The sequence below is a fragment of the Oncorhynchus mykiss genome, chromosome 1 (genome assembly GCF_057628025.1).
Source record: "Oncorhynchus mykiss isolate SJ-2025 chromosome 1, ASM5762802v1, whole genome shotgun sequence".
Classification (NCBI taxonomy): domain Eukaryota; kingdom Metazoa; phylum Chordata; class Actinopteri; order Salmoniformes; family Salmonidae; genus Oncorhynchus; species Oncorhynchus mykiss.
The window spans coordinates 65,110,552-65,129,591 of NC_143022.1; the positions used below are offsets into that span (position 1 = coordinate 65,110,552).

General features: G+C 42.5%; 1 protein-coding gene across 50 annotated transcripts in view; it reads right to left on the bottom strand.

Annotated features, from left to right (window-relative positions):
• Positions 1–19,040, bottom strand: part of LOC110526377 (sorbin and SH3 domain-containing protein 1) — an 83,664-nt gene that overhangs the window by 37,745 nt on the left and 26,879 nt on the right. For 24 of the 50 annotated variants that reach the window (XR_016496469.1, XR_016496467.1, XR_016496468.1 and 21 more), the window contains exons 2-11: positions 10,817–10,859; positions 8,769–8,864; positions 7,256–7,372; positions 6,091–6,200; positions 5,631–5,778; positions 4,595–4,749; positions 3,935–3,995; positions 3,685–3,762; positions 792–827; positions 252–348 (exon numbers count right to left, since the gene is read on the bottom strand). Coding sequence is in view for 46 of the 50 variants with exons in the window: in XM_090236796.1 (XP_090092922.1) it covers positions 252–348; positions 792–827; positions 3,685–3,762; positions 3,935–3,995; positions 4,595–4,749; positions 5,631–5,778; positions 6,091–6,200; positions 7,256–7,372; positions 8,769–8,802 (836 nt within the window). In the remaining 4 variants the exon portion in view is untranslated. Of the gene's footprint in view, positions 1–251; positions 349–791; positions 828–3,684; positions 3,763–3,934; positions 3,996–4,594; positions 4,750–5,630; positions 5,779–6,090; positions 6,201–6,293; positions 6,542–7,255; positions 7,373–8,768; positions 8,865–10,816; positions 10,860–19,040 lie in introns of those variants that run through there. The other 26 variants (XM_090236813.1, XM_090236771.1, XM_090236730.1 and 23 more) reach the window with 5 other exon arrangements.

Sequence of the window (19,040 nt, forward strand, 5' to 3'; positions counted from 1 at the left end):
ACATTTTACGTGACTAAATATTCAGTACCACACCAAACATGTTAGCTAAAATGAATATAATTGTATACCTCTTATTGTATCTCATTACAGTCCCTCATCTAAAAGTGCTACCAAAAATGTATCCCCTCGTGAACAGCTCGGCAAAGGCAATTCACTTCTAATGAAGAGTAAGTTCATTGGGTTAAGAGGTCTTCGAGGACACACTATACTACTGTCCATATTTAAAGGAACGGCAATAGAAAAGGACTTACCTTTTGGCAGGTTTGAGGGAAGAGGACCGTGTTGGCACAGGCATAGACGACCTACGGTCAACTTCAGAGGCACTTTTTGATCGTGGGACCGCTTTCACTGAAAATAAACACAAAAGAGCATCAGACCCTGCTAGGAAAGCGGCTGGTAATGTTTTGCTTAAACTGAAATGAACTGAAATCTTTCTCAGTGTCTAAAGTGTTCGTGTAGGGGCTCGTCCTCACAATTTGATTGTACAGTCAATTTAAACAGGAACCAAAAACCATGCTATTGAGATCACATTATATTATATATATATATAATATAATATCTATAATATATAATATCCAATCCAAATGGCCTCAACTCCCAGCCTTTCATCCAAAGTCATATAGAGACATTCGATCTCCATCTCTACCATCTCAATTTAAATGTCGTTTTTTTTTGTTTTTTTTTGTGCTTTTTAATGCACTTTGAGATTATTTTCTGTAACAAAAAGCGCTATACAGGTTAAATAAAGGATTATGATTCATGTCTGAATCTAAGAGGAGGACAAAACGCACCTTCTTCCACATAACCATAGGGGGAGTGACCATCATCTGTAACAGAGGGAAACATCACTATTAGAAATAGACTATACACGTGCACATACTAGCCTGCTCCACTGGCAGTTCCACTTGTATACGTCTTCGCTATGCAATGTTAACCAAGGGCGGGTGACCCCCATCTATTGTCTGTTAATAGGCTTGATAAAGTGGCGCTACATATTTAGATCCTCAGTATAACCAGTAGAGGTCACTTTGATAGCCAGCAGTGCCACACTGTAACGACAGAATTCTGCGAACCGCATCCTATAGCAATGTTACAAGCAGTGAACTTGTAGAATGGCAAGGTCAAGTACTGTGTTGACTACATGAATCAACTGTTCAAGACGGGCACCCTAACGCATCGTCGAAGATGATCCAAAACAGAAGTGAGATTAATAATGGCAATGAAATGTTTTTAAATGTAGACCAAAAAGACATGTTATAGCCTGCATCTACAACAATAGCTTTCCGGGGGGGGGGCATAGTTTTTAAAAACATCTAATCACGATGCCTGAAAATCAATATTCATTGGTAAATCAAATACATTATGCTGACATACTATAGTTTGTTAGCGAGACATTTGTGGAGTGGTTGAAAAACGGGTTTTAAGGACTCCAACCTAAGTCTATGTAAACTTCCGACTTCAACTCTATGTATTCCATACATTTCTGCTGTAACACAGGGTACAGCCAGAGCCGTATATAATATATCCAAATATAAGGCTATAAGGCCGGGTACAGCTCTTCCAAGGGCACAGTAAGCGTCTCTTCCTCCTCTGTTGTTGCACAGTACAGTATGCCCTTTACTCCATCAGGTCAGCTATTACATTTCTTCATACACACTGTAAACAGAGTGCTTTTCGGAGGTTGTCAGTCGAAGCACTTTGGAAGACGCATAACATATCTTCATGAATAAGTAATGCTGTTCTTGGGAAATCTTGGAATAGCGTACAATTTTCGTACAACACTTTCTTTGATCAATTATTCGATTTATAACCAGACATCAGGTTGCTGGGAAGCAGACATGAGCAGAAACAAAGGGAAAATAAGTAGATCTGTACACAGCACACACACTGAGTACACCAAACATTAGGAACACTTTCCTAATATTCAGTTGGGATGCCGGCCCATGTTGACTCCAGCGCTTCCCGCGGTTGTGTCAAGTTAGCTGAATGTCCTTTGGGTGGCGGACCATTCTTAATACACATGGGAAACTGTTGAGCATGAAAAACCCAGCAGCGTTGCAGTTCTTGACACAAACCACAAACCTCATTCAAAGGCACTTAAATCTTTTGTCTTACCCATTCACCCTCGGGAATGGCACACATACACAATCCATATCTCCACTTCATCGACACTAATGGATGTGGATTTAACAAGCGACAACAATAAGGCATCGTAGCGTTCACCTGGTCAGCCTATGTCATGGATAGAGCAGTTCCTAATGTCTTGTATACTCAGTGTCTACTGCACAAAACTGCATGCAAGGTGATGTAGGCCTACATGAGACATGCTCGGCAATCATGATTTGAAAACAACTGTTAACTGTTAGATAGTGCAGTTAACAGTTTGATAGTTTCAGTGTAGTCAATACAGTATAAGTGAATACACACGCACACACAAATAGAGGGCTTTGCACCAACTAGACCGGTTTACAACTAGTGTAGTGTAAAAATGCTGATACACTGTACATAGAACACAGACAGTGTGATCTACTACCGCCTGTAGAGTACATAAAGAGCCTCTCTGTCATGCTTGGTTGTTGTAATACATAGAACTTGAGCACCATCTAGTGCAGGGATGGGCAACTTTATTGGGGGGTAGGGGCCACAGAAAATCTGAACTCATCACGAGGGGCCGCAGTGTGGCTCGCGGTTCTGCGTACCCACACCCTTACCTACACATGCAGTCAGAGCCTGCCTTAGGCTTTTGGGGGCCCTAAGCACATTTTTGATGGGGGGCCACATCCACCTTAAGGGCAAAACATTTTAGCGCCCCCCCCCCCCCCCCCCCCCCCCTCTTGAGAGTGGAGAGAAAAATATTACGTTTTAGAATTTCTATATATTTTGCAATGGGGCTTAGAGAACATTTAGCAAGTTTGTAAATCATTACATGCAAATTCTACACATTTTGCCTTGACTTATGCCACGCTAATATGATATCTGAGTGAAAGTGACGTACAAACCAATGACCCCCACCCCGGTCCATAATTGACCGTGATTACTACAAGCTTATAGATAGCTGGCTAGACTAAAGACTAACTTACCGATACATAAAACAATCGCCGGCATGGGCTTATTGAATGTCTGTCATTGACTAACATTACAAGAGAGCAACTGCTGATGCACAACCACATTTTGAAATTGCACCTTGAGTAACTCTACTATTCTAACTCTCCACAGTAAGTTGGGACCCTGATTGAGTTGAATTTGAAATTGATCCACGGGCCTACAAAAAAACAGGCTGCAAGTTGCCCATCCCTGATCTAGTGTCCCAAATGTTCCTAATCTGTCTCCAGTACTGCATCTTTGGATCAGGACGAATTGAAATGCCGGGAAATGTCTGTTCATGAATATATTCACATTAAAAGATGAGCAGAGCTCACAATATATGGTCCATGAATTAGGTCATGCAAAACGGTATTCGTGTTAAACATTAGTTCAAGTGAAATTCATGGCGTAGTCTTGTATTAATCTCACTCGTAGTTTTACTGAGCAAACCAGTGCTCCAATTGCTGACCCGTTTTCAATTCTATCAAGGCAACGGTAAGTAACAAAAGCAGAGTCAACACAGTCATAAGGACATTATAATGAAGGGATTATACATGATTAGTAAAGTCAGGAAGTGGAGCCACGATTGCTATTGGGTACCTGTTGTTTTCATCTGCCTAGGATCATAGGATTCAGGGAATATGTAGGTGGGGCGATATGGGTTTTCCTCAACAGGTTCTGAGCGAGGCGACGGAGACAAAAAAAACAACACACACAACGTGACACCAACGAACACACTCACAGACTCACAAAGACAACGGCTTGACAGAAACAACAGACACGTGGGTCAACGTCAAATCAAACACACACATGAGGACAGGCAGTCCGATTTTTGTTATGATCCCCTTACCTGGAATTCTGTGTATCTGTTTAAACATGTTCTTGTACCAGTCCTTTGACTTATCTGTGTTCTGAAAAAAACACATTCATGTTTTTTTTAATCATATTTAAAAAGAAACAGGGGTTCTGACAAAAACAGATATAAATGGATTGGCATTTGGCAGTGAGGCATATCGTTTTTTCACCACTGTACTCCCTACCTAAGCATTAAATGAAAAATGCCCTGTGAAGGAGGCTCCCGAGTGGCGCAGCGGTCTAAGGCACTGCAGTTCAGTGCTAGAGGCGTCACTACAGACCCTGGATTGATTTCAGGCTGTACCACAACCGTCCGGGTTAGGGTTTGGCCGGGGTAGGCCGTAATTGTAAATAAGAATTTGTTTTTACCTGACTTGCCAAGTTAAATAAAGGTTTAATTTAAAAAACTATTAAAAGGCTACAGATTATTTAAAAAAGGCACAATAAAAAAGGGACTTAAACTATCAAGCACAACTCATAACATCTGGACTGTACACTCATAGGTGTGTCTTCTTAGCCTGATTCCAGATCTGTTTGTGCTGTATAACTAACTCCTATGGTTGTTGTCATTGTTTGGCTGTACAGCTCAAACAGATCTGGGACCAGGCAGGCCACTCTCCTCTGTTTATACAGTAACTTCATATTGTTTTCTTACCCGTACTGGCACGATGGGCTGGTTCAGTGGGCCCAAGATATGGGATTGAGAGTACCTCATCCTCTTGCCGTCCATATCTGGGTGTTGGCTCAGTTCTCGCTCTGTTCCAACTACAGGTCCTGGATCAGGCGATTTGTCCCTCTCTGGGGTGGGGTCTGAAAAAGCCAACATTGCTGTGTCAAAGGGAAGAAAAGTGCTACAGTGGGTCCTACCAGTCAAAATCTGTACTGGCAAATAGCTCTACATACCCCATATGATCCACAAGCATACTATGCAAATGATATACAGTCATTTCAATGGTAAAACATGATTATGAACAGATGACACAAAAATAACATAGCAATTGAGATAACGAATTACAAAATTACCCCCCCCCCCCAAACATATAATAAGTGCAGTAATTTATAAGATAGCTTGGTATTGTTATGAAGTACTCTTCTTATAAGTAAGTATGTACATTGATCCATTATCTCAGAGCAGGAGCAAGAAAACACGTCACAACGGGCCGACATGAGGCTGTTCAGGCAGTAAGGGGTGACGGTAGTAGATGGATCCTGCTCATTCGACACCACACAGAAGAAAATGGACTGAAACAGGTCGGGGCGATTTTGAACCAACAAATGAGCTAAATCGATCCATGTTATCAGGTAATGAAAGTAAATGTTGTCCAGCCAGCAGAAGGAACTAATATTGAAAAGAGGAAGCAGTGGACGAGACACAAGACACATCCAGCGCATACCTTCCATAATAGAAAGCTGCTTTTGTTGCTCTGTCGTGAGGAGAGGACAGAGATGGGACAAAGGACAATGAAACAATGCTAATCAAAAAGGGGTCAAGTCTGAGCTGCTTTGAGCTGGTCAATCCATGCTGGCAAACATACAGTAAAAGCCCAATCAGCCTTCCAGTCAGTCTCACTTGGCTCTCTATTCCAGGCACCTACATTCAGAGTTTAGTCCACCCTTCACAGTGTGGTCAACAGATGGCAATTTCATCCATAACCCACATTCCGAAACTACACAGAATCAGGGGTGCTTACCTCTGTTGTGTTGTAGCAGAACTACGGTTGGGTTGACAGTGCCAGCGGCGGATGGGTAGGCAGAGGTGGCCTTTGTCGACGAAATATAGTTCTGAATGTCAAAAGAGGCAGGAAGCTGGGGTTCTTCTGTGTTCACAGGTGAACTTCCCTGGTAATGAGTGAATAACACTTGTGAGTGATGCTGTTCCTCTCTTATACTTATTTCGTTTTTTGAAAATAATAATGAACTGGGTAGTATGAGTAGTTGAGCAGGAACATATTCTGGTTTGCTAAGAAAACACAGCTTTTAGGCAATATTATTGACACATAAAACACAACAAAAATACACCAAATACGGCTATTTATATCACGCTGAAATGTGAATTTATTCACATTAAAACAAGCATGCAATTATCAGATGTATTATCCCATAAATGCCCAAAATAGGGGGAATTATCAAAAATCTTAGATGAAAACGCACCTGGGCTTGAGTTCTGTTGACTGTAGGTAAATCAGCTGTGATGTCGTGGAAGCATCCATCAGCAAATCCCGTTTGAGCGCTGTCTCCATTGATCTGGCCGATCCAACCACCTGAAATGATCCAAAAACAATCTCAGTTTGGCCAGTGAATAACAGTGCAAGACGACCAGAATCCGAACAATACTGAAAGATACACAAACAAACCACTGTACTCTTGGCAATCTTTGTCTCTTGGCAATTAACACGTTTCAGAGATTAACACCAAACTACAAACAGGAAACAATTCATCCTCAATTAAATACATCTCTGGCTGATCCTGCGGTGACCAAACGCTTCCTATAGCGCTTTTCCCGGACAGAGATGCTAATATCTCCATGGAGAAAGAAACCCAATGATTCTCCCACAATCTGTGAACTTTGTCACCAGAACAAGGCGCCTATTCAGTGGTCTGTAAAGGCTGTTTGTTCCAATGGCCTTTATATTCAGTCTCAACAACAATTAAAGCATCTCCCCAAAGGCCTTGGCCAGTTGAAAGCCCAGTTGTAACTGAATTCGACAAACAAGTCCACAGTTAAGGCACTGTTTCCAAAGTGCAGTGTGGGCAGGTCCGAACGAAAGTTTTTATTTTTATTTTTTACAAAACACAGGAAAATATGAGCAATCATTGTCAACGATTCCCTGTTGTGCGGGGCAACCAAATGTAAATACACTTTCAAATGTGACAAGTTATCTCACTTTAATATCAAAACAGCAGAAATATGTGCATATGTGAGTCCAGCTGTACTTGATGAAGTACAGTATCTCAAGAATTTTAAGACTTCTGTGAACAGAAAAGCTTGGCAATACAGGGAATCTTCTCCCAGATGCATCAAGAAAGCAAAACAAATGACTAAAATAGTCATTATTGCTAGTGATTCACACTATGACATAATCAAGATATTACAATGTGCTATTTTGTTAACGGGAACATTTCCTTCCAGTTTGCCTCATCAGTTATATTACATCTGACTTGTCCCTTTCACGGAGCTATGATGGCGTTTCCCTCGACTCTGGATTAGAAGGAAAACACCACATAATACCAGAAATATTAGATATACTGTACATGTGTACATATGCTGTAATATCTAAGATTTTAGAGAGCAGCTTTAGCATTCTCTTTGACTTACTTGGCGCTGTGTCAACATTTGATTCTTCACTGACGCAGTCCTCGTCGTCTATGTGGACCAGAGTGGCCCTCAGAGTCACGACCCCCTTCCCTTTACACACCCTTGTAGGGTCCAGCTCTATAGGTAGATAGACAGGTACACACAATGATGTTAGCACCAGACGTTCATTGGATCTTCACAGTCACTCATTGTTCAGAGGCAAAAGATGTGTGAAACCTCCTCACAGACACGCATTGTTTGACTCTATTCTCAGAGTGAGCTTCAATAGTCACCATGAGACACAGTTCTATTGCCTCAGGTCCATGTTACTTCACGCCCCAAATTCTAAAAATAGAATGTAAATGTCAAATCCAGGCCAACACTTTAATACTCCCCTCATCCATATAATTAATTACGCACTAACACCATTAGACAAACTGAAATGGTACACCCACACAGACAGTGTGGTGAAGAAGGCGCAACAGTGCCTCTTCAACCTCAGGAGGCTGAAGAAATGTGGCTTGTCACCTATAACCCTCACAAATTTCTACAGATGCACAATCGAGAGCGTCCTGTCGAGCTGTATCTCCGCCTGGTACGGCAACTGCACCGCCCACAACCGCAGGGTTCTCCAGAGGGTGGTGCGGTCTGCACAACGCATCACCGGGGGCAAACTATCTGCCCTCCAGGACACCTACAGCACCTGATGTCACAGGAAGGGCAAAAAGATCATCAAGGACAACATCCACCCGAGCCACTGTCTGTTCACCCCGCTACCATCCAGAAGGCGAGGTCAGTACAGGTGCATCAAAGTTGGGACCGAGAGACTGAAAAACAGCTTCTATCTCAAGGCTATCAGACTGTTAAACAGCCATCACTAACATAGAGAGGCTGCAGCCTACATACAGACCTGAAATCATTGGCCACTTTAATAAATGGAACACTAGTCACTTTAATAATGGCACTTTAATCATGTTTACATATCTTGCATTACTCTTCTCATATGTACACTACCGTTCAACATTTTGGGGTCATTTAGAAATGTCCTTGTTTTTGGAAAAAAAAAGCAAATTTTATTCCATTAAAATAACATCAAATTGATCAGAAATACACTGTAGACATTGTTAATGTTGTAATTGACTATTGTAGCTGGAAACGGCAGATTTTTAATGGAATATCTACATAGGCGTACAGAGGCCCATTATCAGCAACCATCACTCCTGTGTTCCAATGGCACGTTGTGTTAGCTAATCCAAGTTTATCCTCTTCAAAAGGCTAAATGATCATTAGAAAACCGTTTTGCAATTATGTTAGCACTGATTTGAGTCAGTCATTACATCCAATTAGTACAACTGTGTTGTAACACTGGCAGAGACACTATAGTAGCATATTGTTGTTTAAAATGGATGCAGATTGTTAACAAGTGATCCTCCTCGGCATATCCAGTGTGTCGAAGGTGTCCTGGAGTTCAGCCTGATGAAAGATAGATGAGAGAAGTGGAGGAGGGGGAAAAGGAGTTAATGAGTGTGTTCACCTGCAGACGGAATCAGATCAGGAGAGCCTTTCATGCTTGTCAGAGGGGTGATTCTGACTGCAGACACACAGCGAGGACCTGAGGGGACCGGAGGAGCTGCCAAAACAACAGACAGACACAGTGTACAAGTGTAAGCTGGGGCCAAATTCTCCAAAGTGAACATTGGGAATGGTAGTTGCATTGGCAGGGAGGGGTGTTCAATGCATTAAGGGGCAAAACAAGGCAGATGTCTTTTTGCTAACACTTCAACTGAACCCCTGGGTGTAAGTGAACCTCACCAAGGAATGGTCAGCAAAATAGAGCTACAGTACACCTGTGTCTTTTCCTCTTACAACATATTTTAGGACATTAGCTGATGAACACTGTACTACTTAACATTGTATGTTACTACATACGCAACATCCTGATGACATAAACAACACCCATGAGTTGACAGAGAACACAGAGGAGAAGTGTTGACACAGTGAGGAAAGTGGAGCTGGAAGACAGACTGCAGGAAGGAGATGATAGTGACAGATAGGGACACACTGCTGCAACGAGGACCTTTGGAAACATAAAAGACAGTAGGCCGCTGTACTTTTGACGACAGCGAACAGAACTACAAGTGTACATTAACAGATGTTGTTGACGATGACTTTACTGGAATATCAACCATGTAGCTACATCACATACAGAATTGCGATGAAATCTAGTGGGTGAATACAGTATTTTATGTGTCCTCTCCACCGAAGCCGTCAATGCCGCAAACGCATGCAATCACAAACTCTGCTCATGCTAACATGTAGCCTGAACTGTATGTCAGCCCTCCATCATAAATAAGCACTTTTGTTGCTGCTCAGTGCTTTTGCTTGTTTCTCAATGCTTGACTGATTGACTGGAATGTATGGTTGGAGTGGTGTAACATTTGATAGGCCTATTTCTTGTATGAGTAAGCTGCTGCAATGATACAAATTAACTTAATCATTAAGGGCTCCCGAGTGGCGCAGTGGTCTAAGGCACTGCAACTCAGTGCTTTTGCTTGTTTCTCAATGCTTGACTGATTGACTGGAATGTATGGTTGGAGTGGTGTAACATTTGATAGGCCTATTTCTTGTATGAGTAAGCTGCTGCAATGATACAAATTAACTTAATCATTAAGGGCTCCCGAGTGGCGCAGTGGTCTAAGGCACTGCAACTCAGTGCTAGAGGCATCACCACAGACCCTGGTTCGATTCCAGGCTGTATCCCAACCGGCTGTGAGTTGGGAGTTCCATAGGGCGGTGCACTATTGGCCCAGCGTCATTAGGGTTTTGCTGTCATTGTAAATAAAAATTTAACCGACTTGCCTAGTTAAAATGTAAAAAATTACACTCAACGAAATGAACAGGCATTGTTATCAAATTCCCTGAACATCACTTCTGCTGTTGCAGAAAGCGGTCCGCAAACACACGCTAGAGGTGCATGGCGCCACCTACTGTACGCTGTGAAAACCGGGGAACTTCAACGCAGAAAATAAGGAAAGTGTGAAAAAACATACTCATATTATCACCCCCCCCCCAAATAAATAACTAAATACTAATAATATATTTGTACTCCTTTAGTAAGATTCAAATGTCTACTCAGATCCCTACAGGCTCTGGGGCCTGAAAGGGAAAAACATCTTCAGACAATATTCCCTGTAATGTTTCGGCTACGAAGCCCTGGAGATCCAAAAACATACACAACTATATCCATTGTCTTTGACTTCTTGTTTGTTTGGCGGCCTGTGCTGTATCACCAGCGTAATAAACGCAACAAATCTACCTTCTTCACTATAGTATTTCTGGATCTGTTAATTAACGGGTGAACAAGATTTTCTGCAGGCTGGGGGCATCCATTGCCATTTCTTCTTCATTTCCACTCCCTCCTTCAACCATTTGCACTGCTTCCATATAGGAGACCTGCTGGACAGCCATGATTCTTGTCATTTCGACCTCCTTCATCCTTACAGTGCACTTCCTGGAAGCAGAACGGAGCTATGCGGTATAATGAGAGATACAGTATGAGGAAAAGAAGTGGATGAAACTTACTGTGGGATTGGTCAAATCTCACACTGCCCTCTGTTGGACAGCCCTGGAACAAAAGAAAGCCAGAGGGAGAGAGTTATTGTAGAGCAAAGCAGATTTGAGCAGAATGTATTAATTTACAGCATAGTGGTCAGCTCTTTTAGGGCCATCATGAGAGAGCAGGAAGTCTGAGCAGCAGTTTGTTTATTGTCAGGAATAGGCTGGGGTACATTGGGAACAAGCATTAATGCATTTGAAGATGAAGAAAAAAAAAAAAAATTGCAAACATTGGATGGAGAAAGTGATCATACTTATTTTATTATTTTAATTAATCACTGTAGGTCAATATGTCCTGCTGGTACTGATGCATAAAATATAATTCACATGTACAATTTTCACATGAGTCAGACACGTGGTTTTCAGACGCACATTTTTGAACACGTTTATTTTTCACCACTTCCAGCTACGTCTGGTCTCCCGTTCAGGGAACGATCAGGACAGACCCTGCTTAGCTTCAGAAGCAAACCAGAAGTGCAATGCAAGGTGCTATGTTGCTGGAAGGAATGTACCAAAACTTGCAAATGAAAAAGGCAGAGAAAGCAAAGGCCAGGGTAACGTAACCAAAGATGGGGGGGAAAATTGCAGGAAAGAGGGAAGCATTTTTATTAAACTGCATTATCATAAACAAAAATCACTGAAAACTATTTTTTACAAAGAAAAAAAGATTTCCTCAAAACATTTTGTTATGCTATCAATACTTTTGGGTTTCAATATCATTATTTTTGTTTGCAATACTAAGAATGTTGTTCTCGACGTCAGAAGTTTTGCTTGACATTCATGGCACAAAAGTAACTCACTCACTGGAGGATTGCACCATATATTAACTCTATGACTCTATTAAAAGGCGTTTAAAGCCGGAATCCTTAATTGAAACATTAAGAAAGTGTTCCCCGCCACAGTTTCAGTAAAAAGCTGAGGGATGGGGCTGGAGATAGAACCACTTTCAAATCCATCGATTCGCTATGGATGCAAGGACTGACCATCCATGATATCAATATTATAGTTTTAACCATGTTTTTAGGCTATACATATACTTCCAATTCCACATGTGAAAGTGAGATTTTCACATGTGAAACTGCATATCCAATTCTCACAGAACAACGAGCAGTCAAGGAAGGTATGTGTTCATCACATAGGGGTGTTCACCTCATTAGTCGGCAGTGGTATGATTAAGTACACAAACAATCCTATAGTGATGCAAGCTACCACTGAAGACAGTGCTGCTATTGATACTCAATGCAAGGGAACACATCAAACGAGTCCCTTGTGCGACAGCTAAATGTGTCCTCCAGGACTGGTTGAAAGAAAGGAGAACAGGACGTACAGTATGCTGATCCGAGCTGCATCATTGGAGCATGCAGAACAACACCAAGGCCACATAAAAGAGGCAGTGAAACACTTCCAGGGAGTCCTCCATTGTATATCACCCTGAGGACTGATTTAAGAGACACTCAGAACACTCCCATTTATATTGCCCGGCTGTAGAGAAGATTGGAACTGAGTTAAGTCTCTCTCTCTCTCTCTCTCTCTCTCTCTCTCTCTCTCTCTCTCTCTCTCTCTCTCTCTCTCTCTCTCTCTCTCTCTCTCTCTCTCTCTCTCTCTCTCTCTCTCTCTCTCTCTCTCTCTCTCTCTCTCTCTCTCTCTCTCTCTCTCTCTCTCTCTCTCTCTCTCTCTCTCTCCCTCTCTCCCTCTCTCTCTCTCTCTCTCTCCCTCCCTCTCTCCCTCCCTCCCTCCCTCCCTCCCTCCCTCCCTCCCTCCCTCCCTCCCTCCTGAAATTAAGCCTAAAAGGATATTTGAGTGAGTTTCCAGACAAAACCCAAGGGTACAACCAGATCGTAAAACATCTACATGTCTTTGAGGCACATTTCTTCCTCATACAATAGTGCAATAAACATACTAATTTCCTGACCCCAAGTGTCCACAAGAGGTCAGCTAAAGTGTCATTGTAAGAACTACATTTGATCATTCCTGACCAGTCTGAACACCCTAAGACTATTTGACATGAAGCATATGTTTGTTTCAGAACAGCATTTTTTTGGAGAGCAATGAGAGTTAACTGCATGGTTTTTGAAGCCCTACCTCTATCTGAAGAAATTATAAGTACAGTACAGATGGTCAATTTACAGGGCCGGTATCCCAGACATAAATTATGCCAAATCCTGGACTAAAAATCATTTTCAGTGGAGATTTTCCAGCAGTGCTCCAGCCTAGACAAACAGGAGAATGAGATAAACTGTAATCAAGTAAACCTCCAGTACTAAAGTCTCTACCTAAATGCACATTCTCTTGATCTGGACAATCTGAAACGATTTTAGAGCTACTTTACCTTAACAAATACAGGTCAATTTGGCTCAGTGGCACAGACACTGAAAAACAAACAGACAACTTCAGACACATTGCAGTGTCTGAATCCTGGTTTCTGAAATCTGAGATTTCCATACCCAACTACAACATTTTCTGCCAAGATAGAACTGCCAAAGGGTGGGGGGGGGGGGGGGGGGGAGTTGCAATCTACTGCAGAGATAGCCTGCAAAGTTCTGTCATACTTTCCAGGTCTATGCCCAAAGAGTTCGAACTTCTAATTTTAAATATTAATCTCTCCAGAAATAAGTCTCTAACTGTTGCCGCCTGTTATAGACCCCACTCAGCTCCCAGCTGTGCCCTGGACACCGTGAATTGATTGCCCCCCATCTAACTTCAGAATTTGTTCTGTTAGGTGACCTAAACTGGGATATGCTTAACACCCCGGCAGTCCTACAATCTAGGCTAGATGCCCTGAATCTCTCACAAATCATCAAGGAACCCACCAGGTACAATCCTAAATCTGTAAACATGGGCACCCTCATTGATATTATTCTGACCTACTTGCCCTCCAAATAGGATCTCAGCGACCACTGCCTCATTGCCTGCATCCGCTATGGGTCCGCGGTCAAACGACCACCCCTCATCACTGTCAAACGCTCCCTAAAACACTTCAGCAAGCAGGCCTTTCTAACCGACCTGACCCGGGTATCCTGGAAGGATATCGACCTCATCCCATCAGTCGAGGATGCCTGGTCGTTCTTTAAAAGTAACTTCCTCACCATCTTAAATAAGCATGCCCCTTTCAAAAAATGTAGAACCAAGAACAGATATAGCCCTTGGTTCACTCTAGACCTGACTGCCCTTGACCAACACAAAAACATCCTGTGGCAGACTGCTATAGCATCGAATGGTCCCCGCGATATGCTACTTTTCAGGGAAGTCAGGAACCAATGCACGCAGTCATTCAGGAATGCAAAGGCTAGCTTGGACACTGTCAAGTCCATGGCGAACAAGAGCGCCTCCTCCCAGCTGCCCACTGCACTTGGCTAGGTAACACGGTCACCACCAATAAATCCATGATAATCTAAAATTTCAACAATTATTTCTCTACGGCTGGCTATGCTATCCTCCTGGCTACCCCAACCCCGGCCAACAGCCCCTCCCCCCACCCCCCCCGAGCTACTTGCCTGAGCCTCCCCAGCTTCTCCTTCACCCAAATACAGATAGCAGATGTTCTGAAAGAGCTGCAAACCCTGGACCAGTACAAATCAGCTGGGCTAGAAAATCTGGACCCTCTATTTCTAAAACTATCCGCCGCCATTGTTGCAACCCCTATTACCAGCCTGTTCAACCTCTCTTTCGTGTCGTCTGAGATCCATAAAGATTGGAAAGCTGCCACGGTCATCCCCCTCTTCAAAGGGGGTGACACTCAAGACCCAAATTGCTATAGACCTATATCCATCCTGCCCTGCCTCTCTAAAGTTTTCGAAAGCCTAGTTAATAAACAGATCACTGACCATTTCCAATCCCACCGTACCTTCTCAGCTGTGCAATCTGGTTTCCGAGCCGGTCTCGGGTGCACCTCAGCCACGCTCAAGGTACTAAACAATATCATAACCGCCATCGATAAAAGACAGTACTGTGAAGCCGTCTTCATCGACCTGGCCAAGGCTTTCGACTCTGTCAATCGCCGTATTCTTACCGGCAGACTCAATAGCCTTGGTTTCTCAGATGACTGCCTCGCCTGGTTCACCAACTACTTTGCAGACAGAGTTCAGTGTGTCAAATCGGAGGGCCTGTTGTCCGGACCTCTGGCAGTCTCTATGGGGGTACCACAGGGTTCAATTCTCGTGCCGACTCTTTTTTCTGTATATATCAATGATGTTGCTCTTGCTGCGGGTGATTCCCTGATCCACCTCTATGCAGACGACACCATTCTGTATACTTCTGGCCCTTCTTTGGACACTGTGTTAACTAACCTCCAAACGAGCTTCAATGCCACACAACACTCCTTCGGTGGCCTCCAACTCCTCTTAAACGCTAGTAAAACCAAATGCATGCTCTTCAACCGTTCACTGTCTGCACCCGCCTGCCCGACTAGCATCACTACCCTGGACGGCTCTGACCTAGAATATGTGTTTAGACTGTAAACTCTCCTTCCAGACTCAAATTAAACATCTCCAATCCAAAATCAAATCTAGAATCGGCTTTCTATTCCGCAACAAAGCCTCCTTCACTCACGCCTCCAAACTTGCCCTAGTAAAAATGACTATCCTACCGATCCTCGACTTTGGCGATGTCATCTACAAAATAGCTTCCAATACTCTACTCAGCAAACTGGATGCAGTCTATCACAGTGCCATCCATTTTGTTACCAAAACCCCTTATACCACCCACCACTGCAACCTGTATGCTCTAGTCGGCTGGCCCTCTCTGCATGTTCGTTGCCAGAACCTCTGGCTCCAGGTCATCTATAAGTCTATGCTAGGTAAAGCTCCGCCTTATCTCAGCTCACTGGTCATGATAACAACACCCACTCGCAGCACGCGCTCCAGCAGGTATACCTCACTGGTCATCCCCAAAGCCAACACCTCCTTCGGCCACCTTTCCTTCCAGTTCTCTGCTGCCAGTGACTGGAATTAATTGCAAAAATCACTGAAGCTGGAGACTTATATTTCCTTCACTAACTTTAAACATCAGCTATCTGAGCAGCTAATCGATCGCTGCAGCTGTTCATAGTCCATCTATAAATAACCCACCCAATCTACCTACCTCATTCCCATACTGTTTTTATTTACTTTCTGCTCTTTTGCACATCACTATTTCTGCTTGCACATCATCATCTGCTCATTTATCACGTCAGTGTTAACCTGCCAAATTGTAATTACTTCGCTACTATGGCCTATTTATTGCCTACCTCCTCATGCCATTTGTACACACTGTATATATACTTTCTTTTTCTATTGCGTTATTGAATGTACGCTTGTTTATTCCATGTGAAACTCTGTGTTGTTGTTTGTGTCGCACTGCTTTGCTTTATCTTGGCCAGGTCGCAGTTGTAAATGAGAACTTGTTCTCAACTAGCTTACCTGGTTAAATAAAGGTGAAATAAAAAAAATAAAAAAAATAATAAAATAAAAAAATACTGTGAGAAACTCAAAACCCACATTCATAACCAAATTCATTTTGGCATTCTGTTTGGATGATTATATACTGTATAGTGCTCTGCTCTCAGATATCTAATGAGAGGGCTGCAGTTGGTCATAAACTTATGAGGCCATGAGGTGGCTGCCTGGCAACTGTTTCCCACCTCTCAGTGGCCTCTGGTCATTAGTCATTCATTAGCTAAACATGGGGAGGGGTTGGGTTGGAAGAGAGACAGAAGCTGAAACCTGATAACAGACAATGAATGACAGCGTCAGTGCATGGACAATTCTTCTGAAAATAAATTATGATGAACCCTGCCAACACTCAGGTCTTTCAGAAAGTCTCAGACTGAAATGTTGACAATTGTTTTAAAATTATTTTTCACCTTTATTTAACCAGGTAGGCAAGTTGAGAACAAGTCCTCATTTACAATTGCGACCTGGCCAAGATAAAGCAAAGCAGTTCGACACATACAACGACAGAGTTACACATGGAGTAAAACAAACATACAGTCAATAATACAGTAAAAACAAGTCTATATACGATGTGAGCAAATGAGGTGAGATAAGGGAGGTAAAGGCAAAAAAGGCCATGGTGGCAAAGTAAATACAATATAGCAAGTAAAACACTGGAATGGTAGTTTTGCAGTGGAAGAATGTGCAAAGTAGAAATAAAAAAATAAAAAAAAATAAAATAAATAAACAATAAACTAGCAGAGGTAACCTGTGTGCAGGAATTTCGATTTTTTTTCTATAATGAGGTAACTTTCAATTCGGTCTGTAACCACATGGAATTCATCACTTACAGTGGCGATTTTAGCATGTAAATATTGGTGGGGCAAAGTAAAAAAAAAATGTTTTTAGATGCATGCCAGCAAAAGCCACTACACAATACAACACAACATTAAACAACACATTAATTGCACTATAATGATGACAAACTCTTCCCACAAACTGTTAGGGCCTACATAAAGCTGTCCCAACAGCAGTCCCAACACATTACCACTGCTACACCTGGTTATCAGCGGAGCTTTGTCTGGCAGCGAAACAGTTAATTAATTTACCGCCTTTAAAAAAAAACATAGCTGATAAGGCTGACTTGCTTAAACAAATGTTGTTTCTACGGACATTTGAGATGCAAAAACTATGGCATAAGGGGACGACAAGCGGATAAGAGGCAAGCCGTAATTTCGATTAAGACATTAATGAGTGAGCTAGGACTATTTGTTCAGCACTTTTGAAATGTACAGCGACAGAATTCAGAACATGGGCCGTTCTTACAGTATTCTCCCTGTACACCAAGTCAGAATCGTAGCATAAATAAAGGGGGCATATAAGCAGACAACGAAAGCTCTTACAATGTTCAATGATTACATTTCTATAAAACAGGCTATAGACTACAAGTGCACCATCAAGTCAGAACAGTATGCGAAATTAAGAGCGGTAAAGGAACCAAATTATTAGGGTGAGGCACATGGGCTACTAACAGCTTACTACACAACATACACTTAGAATTACTTTCTAAACTACAGTACACATATCTCCCTGGCATATAATTTATGCAGCAGCATACAATACATTTTTGGACTCAACTTGTTGTGCTGTGCTCACTTGAACAGGAAGATGGTGAGGCGGTCATCAAATTTTGTCAAACTTTGTCATCAAAGTCTGGCATTCTCAGGATTTATGGTGCTTTCAAGTTAACTGGGAGCTCTGAAAAAAACAAGGTTGAATCATGATGACGTCAGTGATCTTCAGGTCAGAGCTCTAGAAAGAGCCCAGAGTTCCCGACTTACAATTCCGAGTTGGATGACCATTCCAAATGTATTTTCCCAGTCGGAGGACATTTTTTTTCCCCCGAGTTCCCAGTTGTCTTGAACTCACTGAAGTGAGATTTCCCAGTTCTGAGTTTACAGTTGTTTTGAGTGTGGCAGAAGTCATGCTGGATTGACAGCACAGCTAATGTTGAATGTTTATCCTTTTAAGTTTGGAAAAAATACCCTTATATCCAGACTTGGTACCACACACCTAGTCCACTGAATAGCAGGCTTGTGATTGCTTTTCAATGCTTGCAGTTAACCACTGATTCCTTCCAAACCACTCATTGTTGAATTTGTGATTTTGTGCAGTATTTGTCCAATGGCCGATGATCACCAATATGTTTTATCTATAATTCCTCTTCATTATTTATCTTCATATGACAAGGATTAAAAACCATTTGCCAGTAGATTGTGGACTTGATTCATGATGATGACTGTGAGCTTGCTAGTTAAGATTTTGAAAGTATGATGTCCAATCAAAGCTACTGTAGATACAGTACAATCAGATACACCTGTATTTGAGGAGTTTTTCCCCATTATTCTCTGCAGATCCGCTCAAGCTCTGTCAGGTTGGATGGGGAGCGTTGCTGCACAGCTATTTTTAGGTCTCTCCAGAGATGTTTGATAGGGTTGAAGTCCAGGCTCTGGCTGGGCCACTCAAGGACATTCAGAGACTTGTCCTGAAGCCACTCCTGCGTTGTCTTGGCTGTGTGCTTAGGGTCGCTGTCCTGTTGGAAGGTGAACCTTAGCCCCAGTCTGAGGTCCTGAGCGCTCTATAGCAGGTTTTCATCAAGGATCTCTCTGTACATTGCTCTGTTCATCATTCCCTCGATCCTGACTAGTCTTCCAGTCCCTGCCGCTGATGATGCTGCCACCAACATTCTTCAACGTAGGGATGGTGCCAGGTTTCCTCCAGAC